Source organism: Musa acuminata, chromosome BXJ3-4, assembly GCF_036884655.1.
Source record: "Musa acuminata AAA Group cultivar baxijiao chromosome BXJ3-4, Cavendish_Baxijiao_AAA, whole genome shotgun sequence".
NCBI lineage: Eukaryota > Viridiplantae > Streptophyta > Magnoliopsida > Zingiberales > Musaceae > Musa > Musa acuminata.
Genome location: NC_088352.1, coordinates 6,314,657 through 6,331,346, shown reverse-complemented (window position 1 = coordinate 6,331,346; position 16,690 = coordinate 6,314,657). Strand labels below are relative to the sequence as shown.

At 42.8% G+C, this 16,690-nt stretch overlaps 4 protein-coding genes across 4 annotated transcripts; 2 read left to right on the top strand and 2 right to left on the bottom strand.

Annotated features, from left to right (window-relative positions):
- The first annotated feature begins 272 nt into the window (after nt 1-272).
- On the top strand, nt 273-1,282 carry LOC135636792 (early nodulin-like protein 3). Its single transcript, XM_065148830.1, has 2 exons — nt 273-517; nt 589-1,282. Exons 1-2 carry the CDS (start codon nt 325-327, stop codon nt 1,122-1,124), a joined length of 729 nt encoding a protein of 242 aa, XP_065004902.1. The 5' UTR covers nt 273-324; the 3' UTR covers nt 1,125-1,282.
- A 475-nt stretch (nt 1,283-1,757) lies between these two features.
- On the bottom strand, nt 1,758-4,667 carry LOC135636791 (wax ester synthase/diacylglycerol acyltransferase 11-like). Its single transcript, XM_065148829.1, has 5 exons — nt 4,411-4,667; nt 3,195-3,770; nt 2,710-3,063; nt 2,487-2,624; nt 1,758-2,399 (listed from the first exon to the last, which is right to left on the bottom strand). The coding sequence occupies exons 1-5, from the start codon at nt 4,621-4,623 to the stop codon at nt 2,238-2,240; spliced, it is 1,443 nt and encodes a 480-aa protein (XP_065004901.1). The 5' UTR covers nt 4,624-4,667; the 3' UTR covers nt 1,758-2,237.
- A 2,149-nt stretch (nt 4,668-6,816) lies between these two features.
- Nucleotides 6,817-12,699, top strand: LOC135636789 (protein unc-13 homolog). The gene is made up of 5 exons (XM_065148828.1): nt 6,817-7,317; nt 8,669-9,541; nt 9,773-10,222; nt 10,989-11,182; nt 11,246-12,699. The coding sequence occupies exons 1-5, from the start codon at nt 6,880-6,882 to the stop codon at nt 12,162-12,164; spliced, it is 2,874 nt and encodes a 957-aa protein (XP_065004900.1). The 5' UTR covers nt 6,817-6,879; the 3' UTR covers nt 12,165-12,699.
- A 981-nt stretch (nt 12,700-13,680) lies between these two features.
- LOC135636794 (CASP-like protein 3A1) lies at nt 13,681-16,448 on the bottom strand. Its single transcript, XM_065148833.1, has 3 exons — nt 15,993-16,448; nt 15,776-15,911; nt 13,681-13,991 (listed from the first exon to the last, which is right to left on the bottom strand). Exons 1-3 carry the CDS (start codon nt 16,310-16,312, stop codon nt 13,776-13,778), a joined length of 672 nt encoding a protein of 223 aa, XP_065004905.1. The 5' UTR covers nt 16,313-16,448; the 3' UTR covers nt 13,681-13,775.
- Nucleotides 16,449-16,690: the final 242 nt, after the last annotated feature.

The following is a 16,690-nucleotide window of genomic DNA, read 5'->3' as shown; positions in this document are numbered from 1 at the left end:
CAAATTGAGGTAAAATTAATAAATATTATGATATTTTTGTTAATAGAGTCGACAATAATAAGAAGTGAAAAAAATATTAAATATATAAAAATTCAAATACTAAAGACGTAACCAAGGTCGATGTGAATAAATTATGCAGAGAGAACTATTCTTTGAATGTGTGAAAATATGCATGAAATTGTTGACACGTGAATTAATACTACTATTATCATTAGTTGCCGTCGTAAGAGTCACTGTGATTAACTTCCATCTACTTATATCTATCGAACCCCAACATCGCCTCTTCTCCGTTCGACTTGCCTTTGGATCCTTCTGGAGGAGTCCATGGAGAGAGTGATGGAGCTCCGCAAGACTTCGCCTGGCACTCTTCTCCTTGTGGGCGTCTTAATGGGGCTGATGGCCTCATCTGGGGCTTACGATTTCTACGTTGGTGGAAGAGATGGCTGGGTTTCCAACCCTTCCGAGAGCTACGACAAATGGGCAGGGAGGAACAGATTCCAAGTTAATGACACCCTCGGTATGCATCGCCGTGTGTCATAGCTGTTCTCGTTGTTTCTTTCTGATGCTTTGATCGAGTCTTCTGTGCAGTGTTTAGATACAGGAAGGAGGTGGACTCCGTCCTGGTGGTGACGAAGCAGGACTACGACGCATGCAACGCGAGCAATCCGATCCAGAAGCTGGAGGGAGGCGACTCGACGTTCAAGTTCGATCGGTCGGGGCCGTTCTACTTCATCAGCGGCGTGCCGGAGAGCTGCCGGAAGGAGCAGAAGCTGACGGTGGTGGTGTTGGCTATCAGGAACCAGAACCCGAGTCCACCGCCTCCATCATCTCCACCTTCCCTCACTCCATCGCCATCTCCCTCTTCCTCTGCTTCCCCCTCCTCATCTCCGTCCCCATCACCCACGTCGCCCGTTCACGCCCCGACGCCAAGTCCAACTCCGTCACCTTCTCCTTCCACCACCACCACCACGCCTCCAGCCCAGCCACCCGCCTCAGCTGGATCTTCGACTGGTTCCAATCTGTCACCAACGCCGCCTCCCTCGAGTCCCTCCTCTGTCCCGAGTGCATCAAGGATCGCTCTTGGGCTGGCCGCTACAGTTCTTGGTGGGGCACTTCTCCTCTAATAAGCCTGTACTAGTTGAATTCTCATGTATATGATTGCATTCTTGTGGATCTCGTTTCAAGAACCAGTGAGTGGTTCTCTGTAAGAATAAAACCGTAGAAGTAATGTAATCTTACAGAAATGGGGGAATAAATAAGAACGCTGTCAGTTCTTCATCTATCTACACGTTGATCCTCTCGAGCTCTGATTCAAATGTGACGTTGATCTTTCCGACTTGGAAAAATAATATGGCTAATGGAATTCGAATATGATCGATCGCGATGACAATCGATCTCGCATTCGTATATTTATCATCAGCTTCGTTGTGATCTGCCACGAGACGCTTTCAGTGAGGAGGATGAAGACGACAAGACCGACAGCCTCGATTATTAGTCGGGCCGACAAGAAAGAAACGTGAAGCTGCTTCTTTATTATATTATTATATATTTATATCTATATTATTGATGTCATTATCGTCCTCATGGGAAAAAGAAAAGAACAAAAAAAGGAAGAAAAATAGCACATCATCCCCTTCAGACCTCACTGTAATAAGGGAATAAATACATAAAATAAAAGAAAAAAAGAATTGAGGAAACCTCGTCGCATTCAATCATAATTGAATGTTTATTCCAAGGAAAAGATATGACGAGAGTGCGTAGAGATGGCACCAAAAAATAGAGGAGGAAAAATCACATCACCATTAAATGAGAAAAATAAAGGACGGATTGAAGAGGGACGGAGAGAGGCCTCAGAAAGAACGTAGCGATTTGGCGTTGTCAAATCATTACACGCAGAAGCGAATCATTGCAACCGTTGCAGATTCCTCATCACAGGCCTTCGTTGATACGCTTCATCGATGTCATTTACCAAAACTATGAGAACAAACAAACCAAGGAGAGGAGGAACTAAGAACGTAAGAAGGTCGCCCGCCGTTCATGGATGCGCAGTCTTTCCTGCGTCACCCTCTTTATAGACCGAGAATAGAGAACAGAGAACCCACGAAACCCTAGATTCCAACCTGGGCTTTAATCTGTGCTTTTTGGGGCCCGAACGGAGGACTTCCGTGGGCTTTTCAGTTCTACGTAGGCTAGTAATCGCCGCAAGTCGGCCTAATAGAATGGCCGACGAAGTCTAATTAAGAGTCACGATCAGCGCTCTTGCCTGCAGCAGCCTCGGAGATCCTCCGAAAGGACTGCTCCATGCAGGAGACGAGGAGTCCGGCATCTATGAACCCCTTCTCGGTGCCCATGGCCACCTTCAGCTTCCCCATGTAGCTGACCACCGATACGGTGAGGCTCTGCCATAGAGATCATCAGTTCAGCAGAGTAGCGTCAGCTAAAGCTCTTCCTTGCTCGAAGGACTTGTCGGGTTTGTTGGTACGTACCTGAGGGCTGCCCACCGTCATGAAGTAGAAGCTCCCGATTGGATGACCTGCTATGATCATCTGCTCCATTGGTCCAGACAGGTTTGATATGGTCATGCTCGTGTTTCTCAGGGTGGAATGTATGTATCGAGCAGCAGTCTACAATCAAATCAAAGGTAGAAGAAAACTCCTCAAGTTCACGACATGCAGTACGATATCTCTGCAAGTTTAGATAGTCTACTACCTCGGCACCTCTGAGCTTTCGGATAGTTTCGAGCAGTCTGCCATTGAGGTGGACAGCAAGGGAGCTTTTCTTTGCCTTGATGATCTGCCTTGCCTTGAGAACGAAGCTGAGTGGATCAGAGGCGTCTGGATTACCGGAAACGGGGACTGGGACGTGAAGAAAGCCGAAGCGGTTGCCCCATGGGTTGGTGGCGTCGGGTCCGGTCATCTCCTTTAGAGATCGGTAGCTTGCAATCATCCTCGTGTTGAGCAACACCAGTGCTGTCACTCGAGCCTCTTTCGAGCCTGGAGCTGTGGCTTGGAAGTAGAGCTGCGTGCCGTAGAATATTGTACCGGAGATGACATCGTTCACCGTCTTTGGATGAGCTCCAAACAAATTGCGGCAGGGGTTGTTAATTCAGTGACTGTGCTAAGAAAAGAGAAGAGAAAGAGGAGGAAGAATACTCTGTCCCCAGTCTTTCATCTAGGATTCACTACTATGCTTACCCCTCCAAGCTTCGCCTTGACGTGCCTAACTTCGTCGAGCGACAAGGTGACAGTGGAGATCTCCATCGGTCGGAACTCCACTCCAGCCTCCTCCGACCGCACCGGAGTCCAGTCATCTGCAAGATAGTTGGTCTTCAGCAAGCTCCACCCGAAATCACGTACGGTGTTCATGCAAACCGAGAGGGCGCGCGGCACGTTCCGCCATGCGCGCCACCAGGCGCCGCTGCCTTGCACAGGCTTAGTGGCTCGGGAAGAAGGGAAGGTGAGGGGCAGAGAAGGGTCGTCAGCTCTCCGGAAGCAAGAGAAGAGGGCGCTCATCAGGGAGAAGCCATCGCCCAGTGCGTGGTGGATCCGGAACACCATGGTCCCTGCTGCACTCTTGGTTGTGTACTTGAGGATGTGGAGATCCCAGAGCGGTCTGCTCTGTGAGAACTCCGCCACTGCAATGTCGGAGATGTAACCACGTATGTAGTCGTCGTAGGTCTCTAAGCCCGCGGGGAAGACGGGAACGTTCACGTGGTCCTCCAGCTTCAGTGCGACCCTCTTCCATCGTCGGACGCCATGGTCGTCCTTCACCTGACCACGCAAAGACCGCAGTAGAGTAAATGCGACAGAAGCCAACGACGCATGGCTAGAATTAGAACAACACATGGATCGTAGCGACTCCTCCTAACGATTAATGAAGACTTCTTCGGGGTTGAGGTTTTCAGCATACACTGTTCATCAAACTGTGTCTCGATTGCATTGTGGAGCTAATGCCATTCTCATATTCCATATATCCATTAAATCCATTAATATATCTTGCAGAAACACATTCTCATTATAAAGCTGATGAATGAATAGTTCTTCACTCCTGAAACAGAGTGCTCTGATGACCAATTAATGCGAAGGAGCAGATCTGCACTACATGGTTTTGACTTTGGTTGACTAGTTCTTCCACCTACATGGATGTTGCAGGTGCATACTGCCTAAGCTTGGTGGTCTAATAAGCATGCACTTGAAGTATTGCATTAGGAAGCAGGAAGATGACATACCAAGTTACTTCCCATGCATAATCTAATCCTGGTTTGTCTGATGCATGCAAACGAGAAATCATCATCGTCTTTTGAATCATGATCCTAAACAGCCTAAAGAGGTGAATGAGGAAAAAAACAGAGCACGACTTGACACTGGCTTGAAACATTACATGACTAAGAGAGAGAGAGAGGGTATGTACCATGACGGAGGAGAATCGAGGATGGATGGGCAAGAAGAGGTTCTCCAGCGTCGACATCGTTGGGGAATCGTCAATGGCGACATCCGACTCGAAGATTGCGAGAATACCTATCGACAGCACAGAACTGTTGAAGTATTGGCCGGTCGGGCTCACCGGATCGTCGACAACCGTCTCCTCTACCTCGACCTTCGTCTTGACGGCATCACACGCCATGGCAGACAAGAGACTTCCTCCTCCCCACTGTGTTGGTTTGAGCTGCTGCATATTAAAAGGCTGCACATGGGAGGAGACAGTGATGTATGGATAGTAAAACAGCAGTGTAGAAATAGAAATTTCTGTGGATACAGCAAAATTAATGTTTCCCATCTGAAAGAAAACTTGCAGTCATCAATGAGGAAGAAGAAACGTTAACCCAAGAGGTGAAAGTTCATTGATTCATCACAAACTCTGCTTTGCACCATAGAATCGATCAGAAGATTACTTCCTTTTTTAGGTCTAGATTGGAGGTAGATTTAATCCATATACATGCATAACGCTGGTGAAGGATGAGTACTTTCAATTCATGGCACTGACAAAGGACTGTGGAGTGCACAGTGATGAGTAACTCCGCATATATCGCCACTTCAAGCAAGCATTCAATAAGGAATTAAAACTCCGGACATCGAGCAGTCTTTCACGCTATTGAATTGCTACAGATGACCTAAAACCTTAAAATCCTAAATACTAAACTCAAAACTCTTGTTATCATGATCTCTAATCTTAATAAACCATCGTCTAAAACCATTAGATTTCTTATACTAATTTGGAAATCTTTATAGTTCTGAGAAAATGGAAGTAATGAAACCACTCGACAATCTTCCAAGGATTAGGTTTACGGTCTTTAAAGGAAGAAGCTGATGATCTTGAAACTGTTCATTTGTCTGTCTTAGTTACAGAAAAAGGGCAATGGTTATTGCTAAACAAGGTTACAGTAAGTCCACCTTCTTTACATTTGACTTTTGTTCATGGATCACTGCTTGTTTGACTTTTGTTCATGGATCACTGTTTAGGCTTTGTTTCCACACAATTTGTTAATATCGTCTTGACATTTGACCTTTTTGTCCCCAGAAGTTGATAATGTGATTATGGATCAAAAGGATAAACTTAATCCAGGTGATTAGAGAGGCAATATTAACTGTCATGACAAGGACATCCATGCAGACATTGCCACATGCCATGCGACATCCGTGCTGTAAGACTCTGTCCTACGCTGCACAAACACATTATTGGATCCATCCCATCACACATCTTTAGCCCTTTCTTTCTATCTTCGACTCTTGAATTCTCGACAACATGACCTTTTCATAGCCATCCATTGGCTCCCTTACAGTAAATTGGGTTGGCGTCAATGCACAGCTGTGAGCATTATTTAGTGATGAGTGGATAAGGATGATGAGTTCAAATCACTAAAAATGTCACTTTTCCTTTGGGTGGAGTCCAGCCTCAGAATCATCATCACAGGAGATATGTCCCTCCTTTAGGCTTGCAAGTTCATGCCAACAATTCCAACATCTTAAATCACATAATTTCACTTCAAAAATAAAAATAAATCTTAGAAAATATATATATATATATATTATTTTCTAACTCAAATCTTGATTATCCTAATTGAATAGACAATCATATTATAACTCAAGTCTTACATTATATCATAATTACAAATCCTCCAGTCTGAATCCAAAAGTAAATTTGATCATATTATTTATTGGTTCTCATCTTTCAAGTGAACAAAGCACTGGCATCCACCAGGTGTAGTGCATGTCAAACCCTAAAGAATTGGTTGACAGGTGAGACTGATTTGTCTTACAGATAATGACTTCAAGCGGCTATACCTTCCATTGTCCATAGATAATGACTTCCATTGTGTCCTCTAATCCTCCCCTTCAATGGCTGACTTAAATTACCTTATCTTTTCCTTGATGAGCTTTCCCTTCCTTAATAGATTCTTTGAACATTAGAGTGAAATTAACACATCTAATTAAAACAGATTGAACCATTAATCCCATTGTTAGATAAAAAGAAAAAAAAAATCCAACAGTAAAAGGTGGAAAAGAGAACATAAAAAGCACAGATACTTTTCTTCCATTGTCAAACTGTCATGTATTCCCCCATGAAAACCCAAACCTTCTTTTGCCCTCATTCCACTACTTAACCTCTCTCTCTCTCTCTCTGCATTCTTCCTCTTATTCCACTTCTCCTCACCCCTTTAATATATACATATATATATATATATATATATTATAATACCAAAAAGAGAAAAATCCAACCTCAACCCCAAAACAAATAAGGAGGAGGAAGAAGCAAACATTTTTATTTCCTCTTTGAAATAAATATAAATAAAGACAATAAATAATATCTATATATAGGAGCGCTCGTCGCGGGGGTAATGGCTTAGCTCTTGAGAGAGAGGGAGAGAGAGGGAGAGGATCCATGGGGGACTCCAAGAAGGAGTCCAACGGATGGATATCCGCCGCCATGACCGCCGCCGTCGCCGATCTCCCATCCCCCTTGGGGCAGCTGGGCGTCGCGCTCTCGGACGCGGAGCTCCGGGAGAGCGCCTACGAGATCTTCGTCGCAGCCTGCCGCGCCACCGGCAGCAAGCCCCTCACCTACACCCCCCAGTCCGAGCGCACCATCGAACGGTCGACGTCCCTCCCGCCGTCGCTACAGCGGTCGCTGACCTCCGCGGCCGCCAGCAAGATGAAGAAGGCCCTCGGGATCAGGTCCCCGTCGAATAAGGGCATCCCCGGGAATGCGTCCTCCAAGAAGCCGGTGTCGGCTGGCGAGCTGATGAGGGTGCAGATGGGGATATCCGAGCAACTGGACGCGCGGATCCGAAGGGGTTTGCTGCGAATTGCAGCCGCAAATGTGAGTCCTCGATTCCACGATTCTTGATTTGGTTCTTCCGCATATAAAACGCTCTTTGATCCGTAAACTATAATTTCTTGTTAGGGCTATTGAATCCTCTAGAATGCCCACTGTTCGATTGACCTTCTTTCTATATGATTCAGTGGGACATCAATTTGGTAGCACGCTCATCATCAAACACATACTAGCTCAACTGTAGTTTGATATTGTCCATCTTTTACGGTCACGATTAATCGCTTATGGCAAAGGGACTTCTACAGAGAAAGGTTTTTGGTGTCCGGCTGCTCTTTAGCGGATAAAATTGCAGATATCTCTTCGGGTTAGTGAAGTGTCGTTATCAAATTAGGATTCCTCATCGCAATAAAGATGTTGGTTGAGTTGTCTGTGACCACCGACTCTAATGAAAAGCATTCGCTCTTCTATCGGTGATGGGTTGCATGAGTGTTCTCTGGCTCACCGATGATCAACTATTAACATTAAGGACTCGAGAAGAACGTGTTGAGCAAAAATCCTTGACAGTAGTTGAAGTTATATTCTTGAGTTCAAGCCCTTACTATATGGTTTGTACTTGTTTGGGCTGGAGTCGCTGACCTTCTTTCATTCAAGATGAAAGTAAAAAAAATTGGGTGCTTCATAGACTAATCCCATGTTGTCAAAGTTATTTTTCAGTCTAATTGTTGGGGATCATATTGAGGATATATGGCTGATGATTGAATTTAGGAAAGTGTTCTATATCTCTTTTGTTTCTTTGTGAATATATAGGACCTGTATGTTCTGTCAGTTTCTTGATAACCGGCGAGTTCACCCCGCACCAAACTCTATGACATTGATTTTTGGGCTTTAGTTCTATGTATTTGCACAAAAGATTCTACAAATGATTGTCATTCAGTCAATTATGTCTTCTTGCAAGAATTTGATTCATCAGAGTTATGCATCCCGACATTCAAATGTCAATGAGATCAATAGGAGATAGTCATGACCTATATCCTACAGTTATCCTACATATATTTGTTCAATTATGAGAAACTTCTGCTTCCAATTGTAGGGTTGCTACGAAGGTACGAAAGTCCCTTCTGTTGCTAATTCAACACAATTTCTGTGATGAAATTTGTCTTCTTTTACATCCAAATTATATAACCACAGATTGATTCTGATTCTTCTATAAAATCAAAGAAGAAAACAAAGCCTTAAATTCTTTAGTTCTTTTGCTCTAATGAAATGTCATGTCTTGATTAGATAATGTTATTTCTATTGTTTTGACTGTTACAAAAGAAAGATGCTTTAGATTGCTTTTACGTTGTCCAGTTGAAGATAACGTTTTGATCTTTTCTCCCTTCATCCCCGCTAACAGCTTGGGAAGCGTATGGAGTCTATGGTTCTGCCTCTAGAGTTGCTGCAGCAGTTCAAATCTTCAGATTTTCCTGATCAACAAGAATATATATGCTGGCAAACTAGAAATTTGAAGGTTCTTGATGCTGGACTACTCCGCCATCCTTATCTTCCGTTAGACAAGTCAGATGCTGCATCACAAAGGCTTCGACAAATTTTGCATGAAGCTTCAAAGACACCTATTGAGACCGGGAAAAATTCAGAAGCAATGCAGGTTCTACGAAATGCTGCGATGTCACTTGCCTACAGATCTTTTAACGGATTTGGTTCAGATACATGCCACTGGGCAGATGGTTTTCCGCTTAATCTCTATCTGTACCAAATGCTATTAGAAGCTTGTTTTAACAACAGTAGTGAGGAAGCATCAATAATCGATGAAATTGATGAGGTTTTAGAGTTGATAAAGAAAACATGGGTCTTCCTAGGAATAAATGAGATGTTTCATAATCTCTGCTTTGCTTGGATTTTGTTTCACAGATTTGTCACTACTGGACAAGTTGAAACTGATCTGCTAATTGCAGCTGATAAACAATTAACTGAAGTTGCAAAGGATGCAAAAGCAACACAAGACCCAACCTATTCAAAATATTTGAAGTCAATATTGAGCTCTATAATGAGTTGGACAGAGAAAAGACTTCTTGCTTACCATGATATGTTCAGCTCTAGTAACATCGAGTCAATGCAAATCATTGTCTCATTGGGAGTCACAGGTGCAAAGATACCAGTTGAAGATATTTCTAATGGATATCGCCGTAGGAGGAAAGAAGAAACTGATGTAGCTTGTAGCAGAATTGATGCCTATATTCGATCATCACTTCGCACTGCTTTTGCTCAGGTAGGTTCTTTGAAATGTCAGATTGAACTAATGAGCCTGCTTATACCTTTTCCCATTTACCTTCCAAATACTTTTCTTTGAAACATTGATACCATTTTTCTGATTTGGTTAATTTCTTTTCAAAGTTAATACTTTTTTGCAAATCTAATTGGTTCTTCCATTTTGCTGATTACTCACATCTCAGCTGTCAAACTCAATGTAACATCTGAACCAGTGGTTGCATTGATGCAGAAAATGGAACATATAGCGTCAAGCAGGAGACCATCAAGAAAACAAAGTACTCCAGTTCTTTGCATTCTTGCTCAGGAAATTGGCAATTTGGCAAGCAAAGAGCAAGAGATGTTTAGTCCAATATTGAAGAAATGGCATCCACTTGCTGCTGGCGTTGCTGTTGCAACTCTTCATTCTTGTTACGGAAATGAACTAAAGCAATTTATATCTAGTGTCACAGAGCTAACACCAGATGTGGTACAAGTTCTTAGAGCTGCTGACAAGTTAGAGAAACAACTTGTCAACATTGCTGTTGAAGATTCTGTAGATAGTGATGATGGGGGTAAGTCATTAATCAGAGAAATGCCACCTTATGAAGCTGAATCCGCCATTGCCAATCTTGTAAGAGCATGGATAAGAACTAGGGCGGACGGGCTAAAGGAGTGGGTTGACCGGAACTTGCAGCAAGAGGTTTGATTCTTTTACATCACTTTTCTTCTTAGTTTTATACATGCACTAAAGGCCTAGTTGTATGTGAACTTGTATCTTTTCTGACTTTTCTTTTGCTTGATTCAACCATTTAAATTATCGATTTGAACTATAGACATTCGTGTTAGTTGCTTCAATTTTCTTGTACTCATCATGATACATCAGCTAATCTGACCATGTTAATTGATTGGTTTTTGCCATTTGCAATTATCTTCTGATGTGTTAAAAAGATAAAATTGTCAATCTAACATTATAGATCTGATATTAAGATCACTATTATTCTGTTACCCTTACAAACTATTGCTGGATCATATGTTCTTTATATCTTGATATTACTTGGCTACCATTAGATGGTATCTCTAAAACCTTGTATTGGGTCCATCTTTGCCATGCTTCTATCAATGAACACTACTTTTAAATATTGTTACCCATGTCGCTAGTGTTCCTATAGGCATGCTAGACTCCCTCATATCCAAGGGTCCAAGGTTGTTACTAAAATGAGATTACTGTGCATCAGATTTATGTGTTTTGCATACTATGCTTAATCGTTATGGTTGCATAATCTGATTAAAATTGGATTTACTTTCTGTTGCCTGATGAATCTCTGTCGCAGACAGATGTTGACATGACATTGTGGTTATAAGGTGCTTTCATTTTCCAGTCATTCCAAAGAAACTGTGATCCTGTTACATGAGTACAACTTTTCTGTATCTGATCACCAGTAATAATATGTTATTAATTTCACTAGGTTTGGATCCCAAGGGCAACCAAGGAAAGTTATGCTCCTTCTTCAGTCGAGGTGCTACGGATAATTGACGAGACTTTAGATGCTTACTTCCGACTGCCCATACCCATGCACCCTGCCTTGCTTCCTGACTTGCTAATAGGACTTGATCGGAATCTGCAACATTATGCATCTAAGGCAAAAGCAGGATGTGGTAGGTTTCATCAGTTTATGTGCTGGATTGTTAATTCTACGACTAATAAATCTTCATTTTCAGGTAGCCGGAACAATTTTATGCCTACATTGCCCGCGTTAACTAGATGTAAAGTTGGTTCTAAATTATGGAAGAAAAAGGATAAGTCACAAAACTTAACAAAAAGGAGATCACAAGTTGGGTCGACAAACGGAGATGGTTCTTTGAGTTTGTCACAGCTGTGTGTACGCATCAATTCACTTTATCATATCCGCAAAGAGTTGGAGAACTTGGAGAAGAAAATAAAGACCTGTTTAAGGAATACTGAATCAGCTCAAGCAGATGTATTAAATGGTATGCGGACCAGTTTTGAGCTTTCTTTGGCTGCTTGTCAAGAAGGAATTCTGCAAGTTTGTGAGACGATAGCCTACAAGGTAATCTTTCATGACCTGAGTCACATTTTATGGGATGCTTTATTTGTTGGTGAGACTGCTGCTTCAAGAATACATCCTTTTCTAAAAGAACTCGACCCTACTTTGGAGATGGTATCAAGCACAGTGCACAACAGAGTACGATACCGAGTAATAACTGCACTAATGAAAGCTTCGTTTGATGGGTTCTTGCTTGTGCTTCTTGCTGGTGGCCCGTCACGTGGTTTCTCTTGCCAAGATTCTCATATTATAGAGGATGATTTCAAATCTCTTAAAGATTTATACTTGGCTGACGGAGATGGGTTGCCTGAAGAGTTGGTCGAGAAGGCTGCAAGAGAAGTGAACAATGTGCTACCCCTATTTCGCACCGACACAGAGAGCCTCATTGAACGGTTCAAACGGATGGTTGTAGAGACAAATGATTCTGCAGCCAAATCCAAATATCCATTACCTCCAAATCCAGGGCACTGGAGCCCGACCGAGCCCAACACAGTTCTACATGTTTTATGCCATAGGAATGATGATGCTGCAACAAAATTCCTAAAGAAAACTTACAACTTGCCCAAAAAGCTGTAGCTTGTTGGCCCACTGTGGGAAACTCAGTGCACAATTGGTTCCGCGAGGAGGACTTAATGTCTATATTTCCAGCCTTGATTATGCAAATATTCCCGGTCCTGCCTTTTGAAATATAAAACTGTTTCTCAAGCTGTCTGGTGGAGTTGAACTGTGAAAGATGTGAGATAAGGAATTGGTCTAATGCTGTTCAATGGAGTTTGGGACATTAGAAGGGGTTGTATGATCAACAGTCTGATATTGATTCCATGAGCCAAGAGAAAAGGTGGTGAGCATCTTGTCTTCATCATTCTTCTGGATATAAACAGGTATCTAGAGGTTGAAGTGGTTAACCCACCGTTTAGAAGCATTCTTCTTCAGTTCACTGGCAGTCTCTTAGGGTAACTTAACTAAACTATTTTTTTTTTCCCTCCATGATGTTGTGACAAAAGCTAGAGAACTGTTGGTTGACAATTTGCAGCTAGCGTGTTAGTTGTATAATATAACAAATCTAACATGATATATGTGCCCTTCAATAATATCATCCTCTTTTGTTTAATTATGCTACAGACTGGATTATGCCTAGAATTTTGTATGAGGGTTTGGATTACCTTGAGGCCCTACAGTTTTGAGTAGGGGAAGTTGCTGTGTATTGGTGGTTTCTGTTGCGCCATACTTTGATATTTGTCCAGCGAAAGCCAATTCTGCAACAAAAAGTAGCATTTAGTTTCGAGACGCCATTTTCATTCAACAAACATTTCTTGATTCACTGTGACCACGATGACCTGTAAGTACTGCACGGTGCCAACGTACTAGAATTATTTACTGATAGTTTCAGCTCGTCACATAGCAGATATTGAATGACAACTAAACAATGAGTTTCCTCGTCTGAAAACGCCTGCATAGATCAAATAGTTCATAGATCAAATTCATGTCGCGAGTGCAATCGACAATCCAAGGAGAATGCTACAAAAGGCTATGAGGATCGAACCCAACTCTCACCTCCACCATCTGGTCAGATCACCGTTTCTTCCACCTCCTCGGATGCCTGAAGAGGCCAGTCAATACCTAAATCCCCACCTCCTTCGCTCGCCGTCGCCTCATCCGAAACCCATCACAGCCCTCCAAGCTCATCGATCGATCGGGTCGTTTGGCAAGTAGGATGCAGTTGAGGAGACGGGGGGTCGGCTACCGATAGCAGAACCGACGAATAGGAAGAAGAGAGGACGAATTGATGCGGTGTATAGCCGATGAGCGCAGAGCTGCAAAACTCGAAAGGGGAACGGCGAGGTAGAAGGGAGGAAGACGGAGACCAACACAAGCGCAAGTTGTTAGGATGCAACCATTTCGGTTATTATATACGTCTTCTCCTTCATCTTAACCCTTCATCTGAGTCGGATATCTAATCCCGCCCGTCCAAACCTTGATTGGACGGTGACGAGCAATTCTGCCATTACTCTTCGCAACCACTTACGAGTTTTCCTAATATCTCTTCACTTATTCGCTCACCGGACGTAGTTTCTGTACAGAACATTATACGTCGTACAATAAATCCATGAGCATTTCACACATGTAGTTTTATTCATTCTGAAACAAGTGCACAAGTAGAAGAAGATGTTGTTGGTTCTTATAACATCAATACTTGGACAACCACAGTACATCTAATACAGCAGAGATAGCTAGAAAGAGGCAGCTGAGGAAAGCTAAGCTTATGGAGATGGCCATGTGGTTGCAGAAGCTATGCAAGGGCTTACAGAAGTCAGGAATCAGTGCATGCCGGATCCCTGTGCGGTTCAGATTGGTCACTCCGGCGGCAGCAGAACCCGCACTCATCATCGCATATGCAAACACCTGTTAACGACAACAATAAAACCGTAAGTCCCAACTTTTTGTGGTCAGCTACATAGATTGTTTGCTGTCATTGGAATATGTAAAAAGTCATGTTTAGTTAAATTCAGAATACTTAAATTTTTATTTATAATTTCTATTAAATTTTTTTTATGTCTTCGTATACCTCTTCTCGCACCACTAACATTAATCGTTTCGTCTCTTCTAACTACCGCATTCGGAGGTCTCCTAAGCATATGCTCGTACCTAGTTGTACGCAAACACTAGCCATTTACGATTAATGATCAGTGCCATTATGTTGTATGGCAAGTTTGTCGTTGACGACGACGATATATCAAGAAAGAAAATGCATATAATGTGCAACTAAGATGCATTTCCATCGAAAATAAGTAAAACAAGTATAGGTCTTATCGAACAATGAATTGATGGAAAACCATTTCGTATAGGGTTTTAGCAGTGGCGTACTTTGTGACTGGTCCACTGGCACGGTGTGGTCGGCAAGCTTAAACATGCTTGCCAATGTCAATTTACATACTAAAATTCATTGGAGCAGCACCATTAGAGTTATGACCAAATTCAAAAAAATAATTTTCCTAAAAGCTTACAATTTCATATCACTAACCTATCTTTACAAACGAAATGGAGCAAAAGAATTGCTCTGTGGAGAAAAAGAATTGCTCTGCTGAGCTTGTGATGTGCTTCATAACTCATTTTATTATGTTGATCAACAAATGTGTAAAATACTAATAACTTGACCACACAACATACGAAGTAGTCTCTAGATCAAGATATATGATCAAGAAAAACCAGCAACCATACATGCGGAATTTTTCATAAGTATGACATTGCACACATTAAGGTATATTAGTTCAAGATTTTTAAATATCATTAGGTTTCACAGAACATATCTACACAACACAAAGAAGGATTACATGCTTTCCACAGAAACTTGATTTAATTGAACCCCCAAAAAAATAAAGAAATTCACTGTCCTTATTCAACTTTGTATTTGGACTAACCAGAGGAGGATGAGTCTTTTTAACACAGCACCAAGAACAAGCACCAGCTATTGCTGGTCAATCTTGTGTCAATATAAACAGCAAACATGCTTGAATAAAACAAAATAATAGCAAAATAGCATCCTTATAGTGAAAGCTTTAGATACATGCATGGTAGTAATATGAAATTCTCTGACTAATTAAGTTGGCTAACACGTGGATACCAAACCTACAGGAAGCATGAAACTAAAATTGGAAGAAAACCAAACCCAAGTTCCATAGACCCTTAATGATAAACTTATCTTTAATTTTCATGTTGCTCCTCCACCTAAATATACTATTGTAGTTTCTCAACATTAAACAAATTCTTCGACTACAAAATGATAGAAACAAATTGATTTTAATTATCTCTGATGTGAGAAAGTACTATCAACCCAAAGAGTTTACTTTGAGACTATTTCTTTTGTCATAGAAGAATAATTTGACCATCCATCAACCACTCCACTCAGTGAATAATAAAGGCACAACATTTCCCTCAGTCATAAAACAAGACAGTCTTCTTCAAATTTTATTTTCTGGAATTTGAACTCTGAAAAACCAAATCCCTGACTGGTCTTTGAATTTATAAAAATGCAACAGAGCATCATTGAATTCATAATAAAATTACTCATAAATAAAAGGATCAGAAGAAAAGCTTGATAAAAGCCACTGAGAACTAACTTTAGACAAAACAGAAGAGACGAGTGCAGACAACGAGGAAAAGAGGAAGTGATGGGATTCATAGAGTACCTGATCACCTGCGAAAATGATCCACGCATGGCTGTGGGAGGGGATCACAGGCAACCCCTGCGCCAGCTTCCTCAAGCTCAACAGAAGCTGCAGCAGCGAATGCGCCGCCACGGCCGCCAAGATCCCCACCAAATACCTGCAAACGATGGCAACCATCTCCTCACTTAGCTCCTATGTCCCTTTACAGTAAGCTTAGGGACTGGTTCGGAGGGCTTACTCGAAAGAGTCGGAGAAGGACCACTTGGAGTAGAGCGGGATTTGGATGCCGAAGACCGAGAGGCTCCCGCGCTGCTCCGCCGTCACCATTATGCTAAGTGACAGCAGCGACGACAAGACCGTGGCCAGCCGTACGCCCACAGCCACCGTGTCCCACCCCATCGCGGCGGCCGCCCGGTGGTCTTTTCCCCCTGTCACAGGCACCAGGGGCCCGCTCATTGTCCCGGAGTCGGCGGCCACTGCCGACGCCTTCGCCGCCTCCGGCATTTGTATCCCCACCTCCGCCGCCGCCGACTTCCTCACCGCCCCTGTCACATCCATCTCCACCAACCTCTCTACCTCTCTTCTTCCTCCTCCTAAGTTCACCAGCAGAGAAAGATGGCGGGGCAGCGAAGCGAGGAAGCGACATCGCTGAGAACACCGAGGTCTGGTACAAAGGGGCACGTGGCGAGAGAACCGGGTGTGGCGGGTGTCCGACCCGTGATCGCGACAATGGGCGGGCTCCGTCAGCCGTCTGGATTTTCTCCAACCGCCCCTTACTGCACCGCCTAAGTGCTAAATAGTTCTAAATCATAGCCGCTCGTCGATGTGGGTCCCCTCGATAAATTGCCTGATCCAAGCACGAACAGCACAAGAGTTGGAGAGGATCCGTAATACTGGAAATGATGTATGTATGCGCTGAGTAGTTATCACCGTCGG

What these genes read in the sequence shown, in the direction of transcription:
- LOC135636794 (XM_065148833.1), bottom strand. Translation starts at nt 16,312, where the DNA reads ATGGATGTGACAGGGGCGGTGAGGAAGTCGGCGGCGGCGGAGGTGGGG. An exon ending in TCCTTCTCCGACTCTTTCGA is followed by an intron (nt 15,912 to 15,992) that starts GTAAGCCCTCCG and finishes CATCGTTTGCAG; the next exon opens with GTATTTGGTGGGGATCTTGG. An exon ending in TCATTTTCGCAGGTGATCAG is followed by an intron (nt 13,992 to 15,775) that starts GTACTCTATGAA and finishes TGTCGTTAACAG; the next exon opens with GTGTTTGCATATGCGATGAT.
- LOC135636792 (XM_065148830.1), top strand. Translation starts at nt 325, where the DNA reads ATGGAGAGAGTGATGGAGCTCCGCAAGACTTCGCCTGGCACTCTTCTC. An exon ending in CCAAGTTAATGACACCCTCG is followed by an intron (nt 518 to 588) that starts GTATGCATCGCC and finishes TCTTCTGTGCAG; the next exon opens with TGTTTAGATACAGGAAGGAG.
- LOC135636789 (XM_065148828.1), top strand. Translation starts at nt 6,880, where the DNA reads ATGGGGGACTCCAAGAAGGAGTCCAACGGATGGATATCCGCCGCCATG. An exon ending in TTCGCACTGCTTTTGCTCAG is followed by an intron (nt 9,542 to 9,772) that starts GTAGGTTCTTTG and finishes GCATTGATGCAG; the next exon opens with AAAATGGAACATATAGCGTC. An exon ending in ACCGGAACTTGCAGCAAGAG is followed by an intron (nt 10,223 to 10,988) that starts GTTTGATTCTTT and finishes TAATTTCACTAG; the next exon opens with GTTTGGATCCCAAGGGCAAC.
- LOC135636791 (XM_065148829.1), bottom strand. Translation starts at nt 4,623, where the DNA reads ATGGCGTGTGATGCCGTCAAGACGAAGGTCGAGGTAGAGGAGACGGTT. An exon ending in CTCGATTCTCCTCCGTCATG is followed by an intron (nt 3,771 to 4,410) that starts GTACATACCCTC and finishes TTGCGTGGTCAG; the next exon opens with GTGAAGGACGACCATGGCGT. An exon ending in GAAAGCTCAGAGGTGCCGAG is followed by an intron (nt 2,625 to 2,709) that starts GTAGTAGACTAT and finishes ATTTGATTGTAG; the next exon opens with ACTGCTGCTCGATACATACA.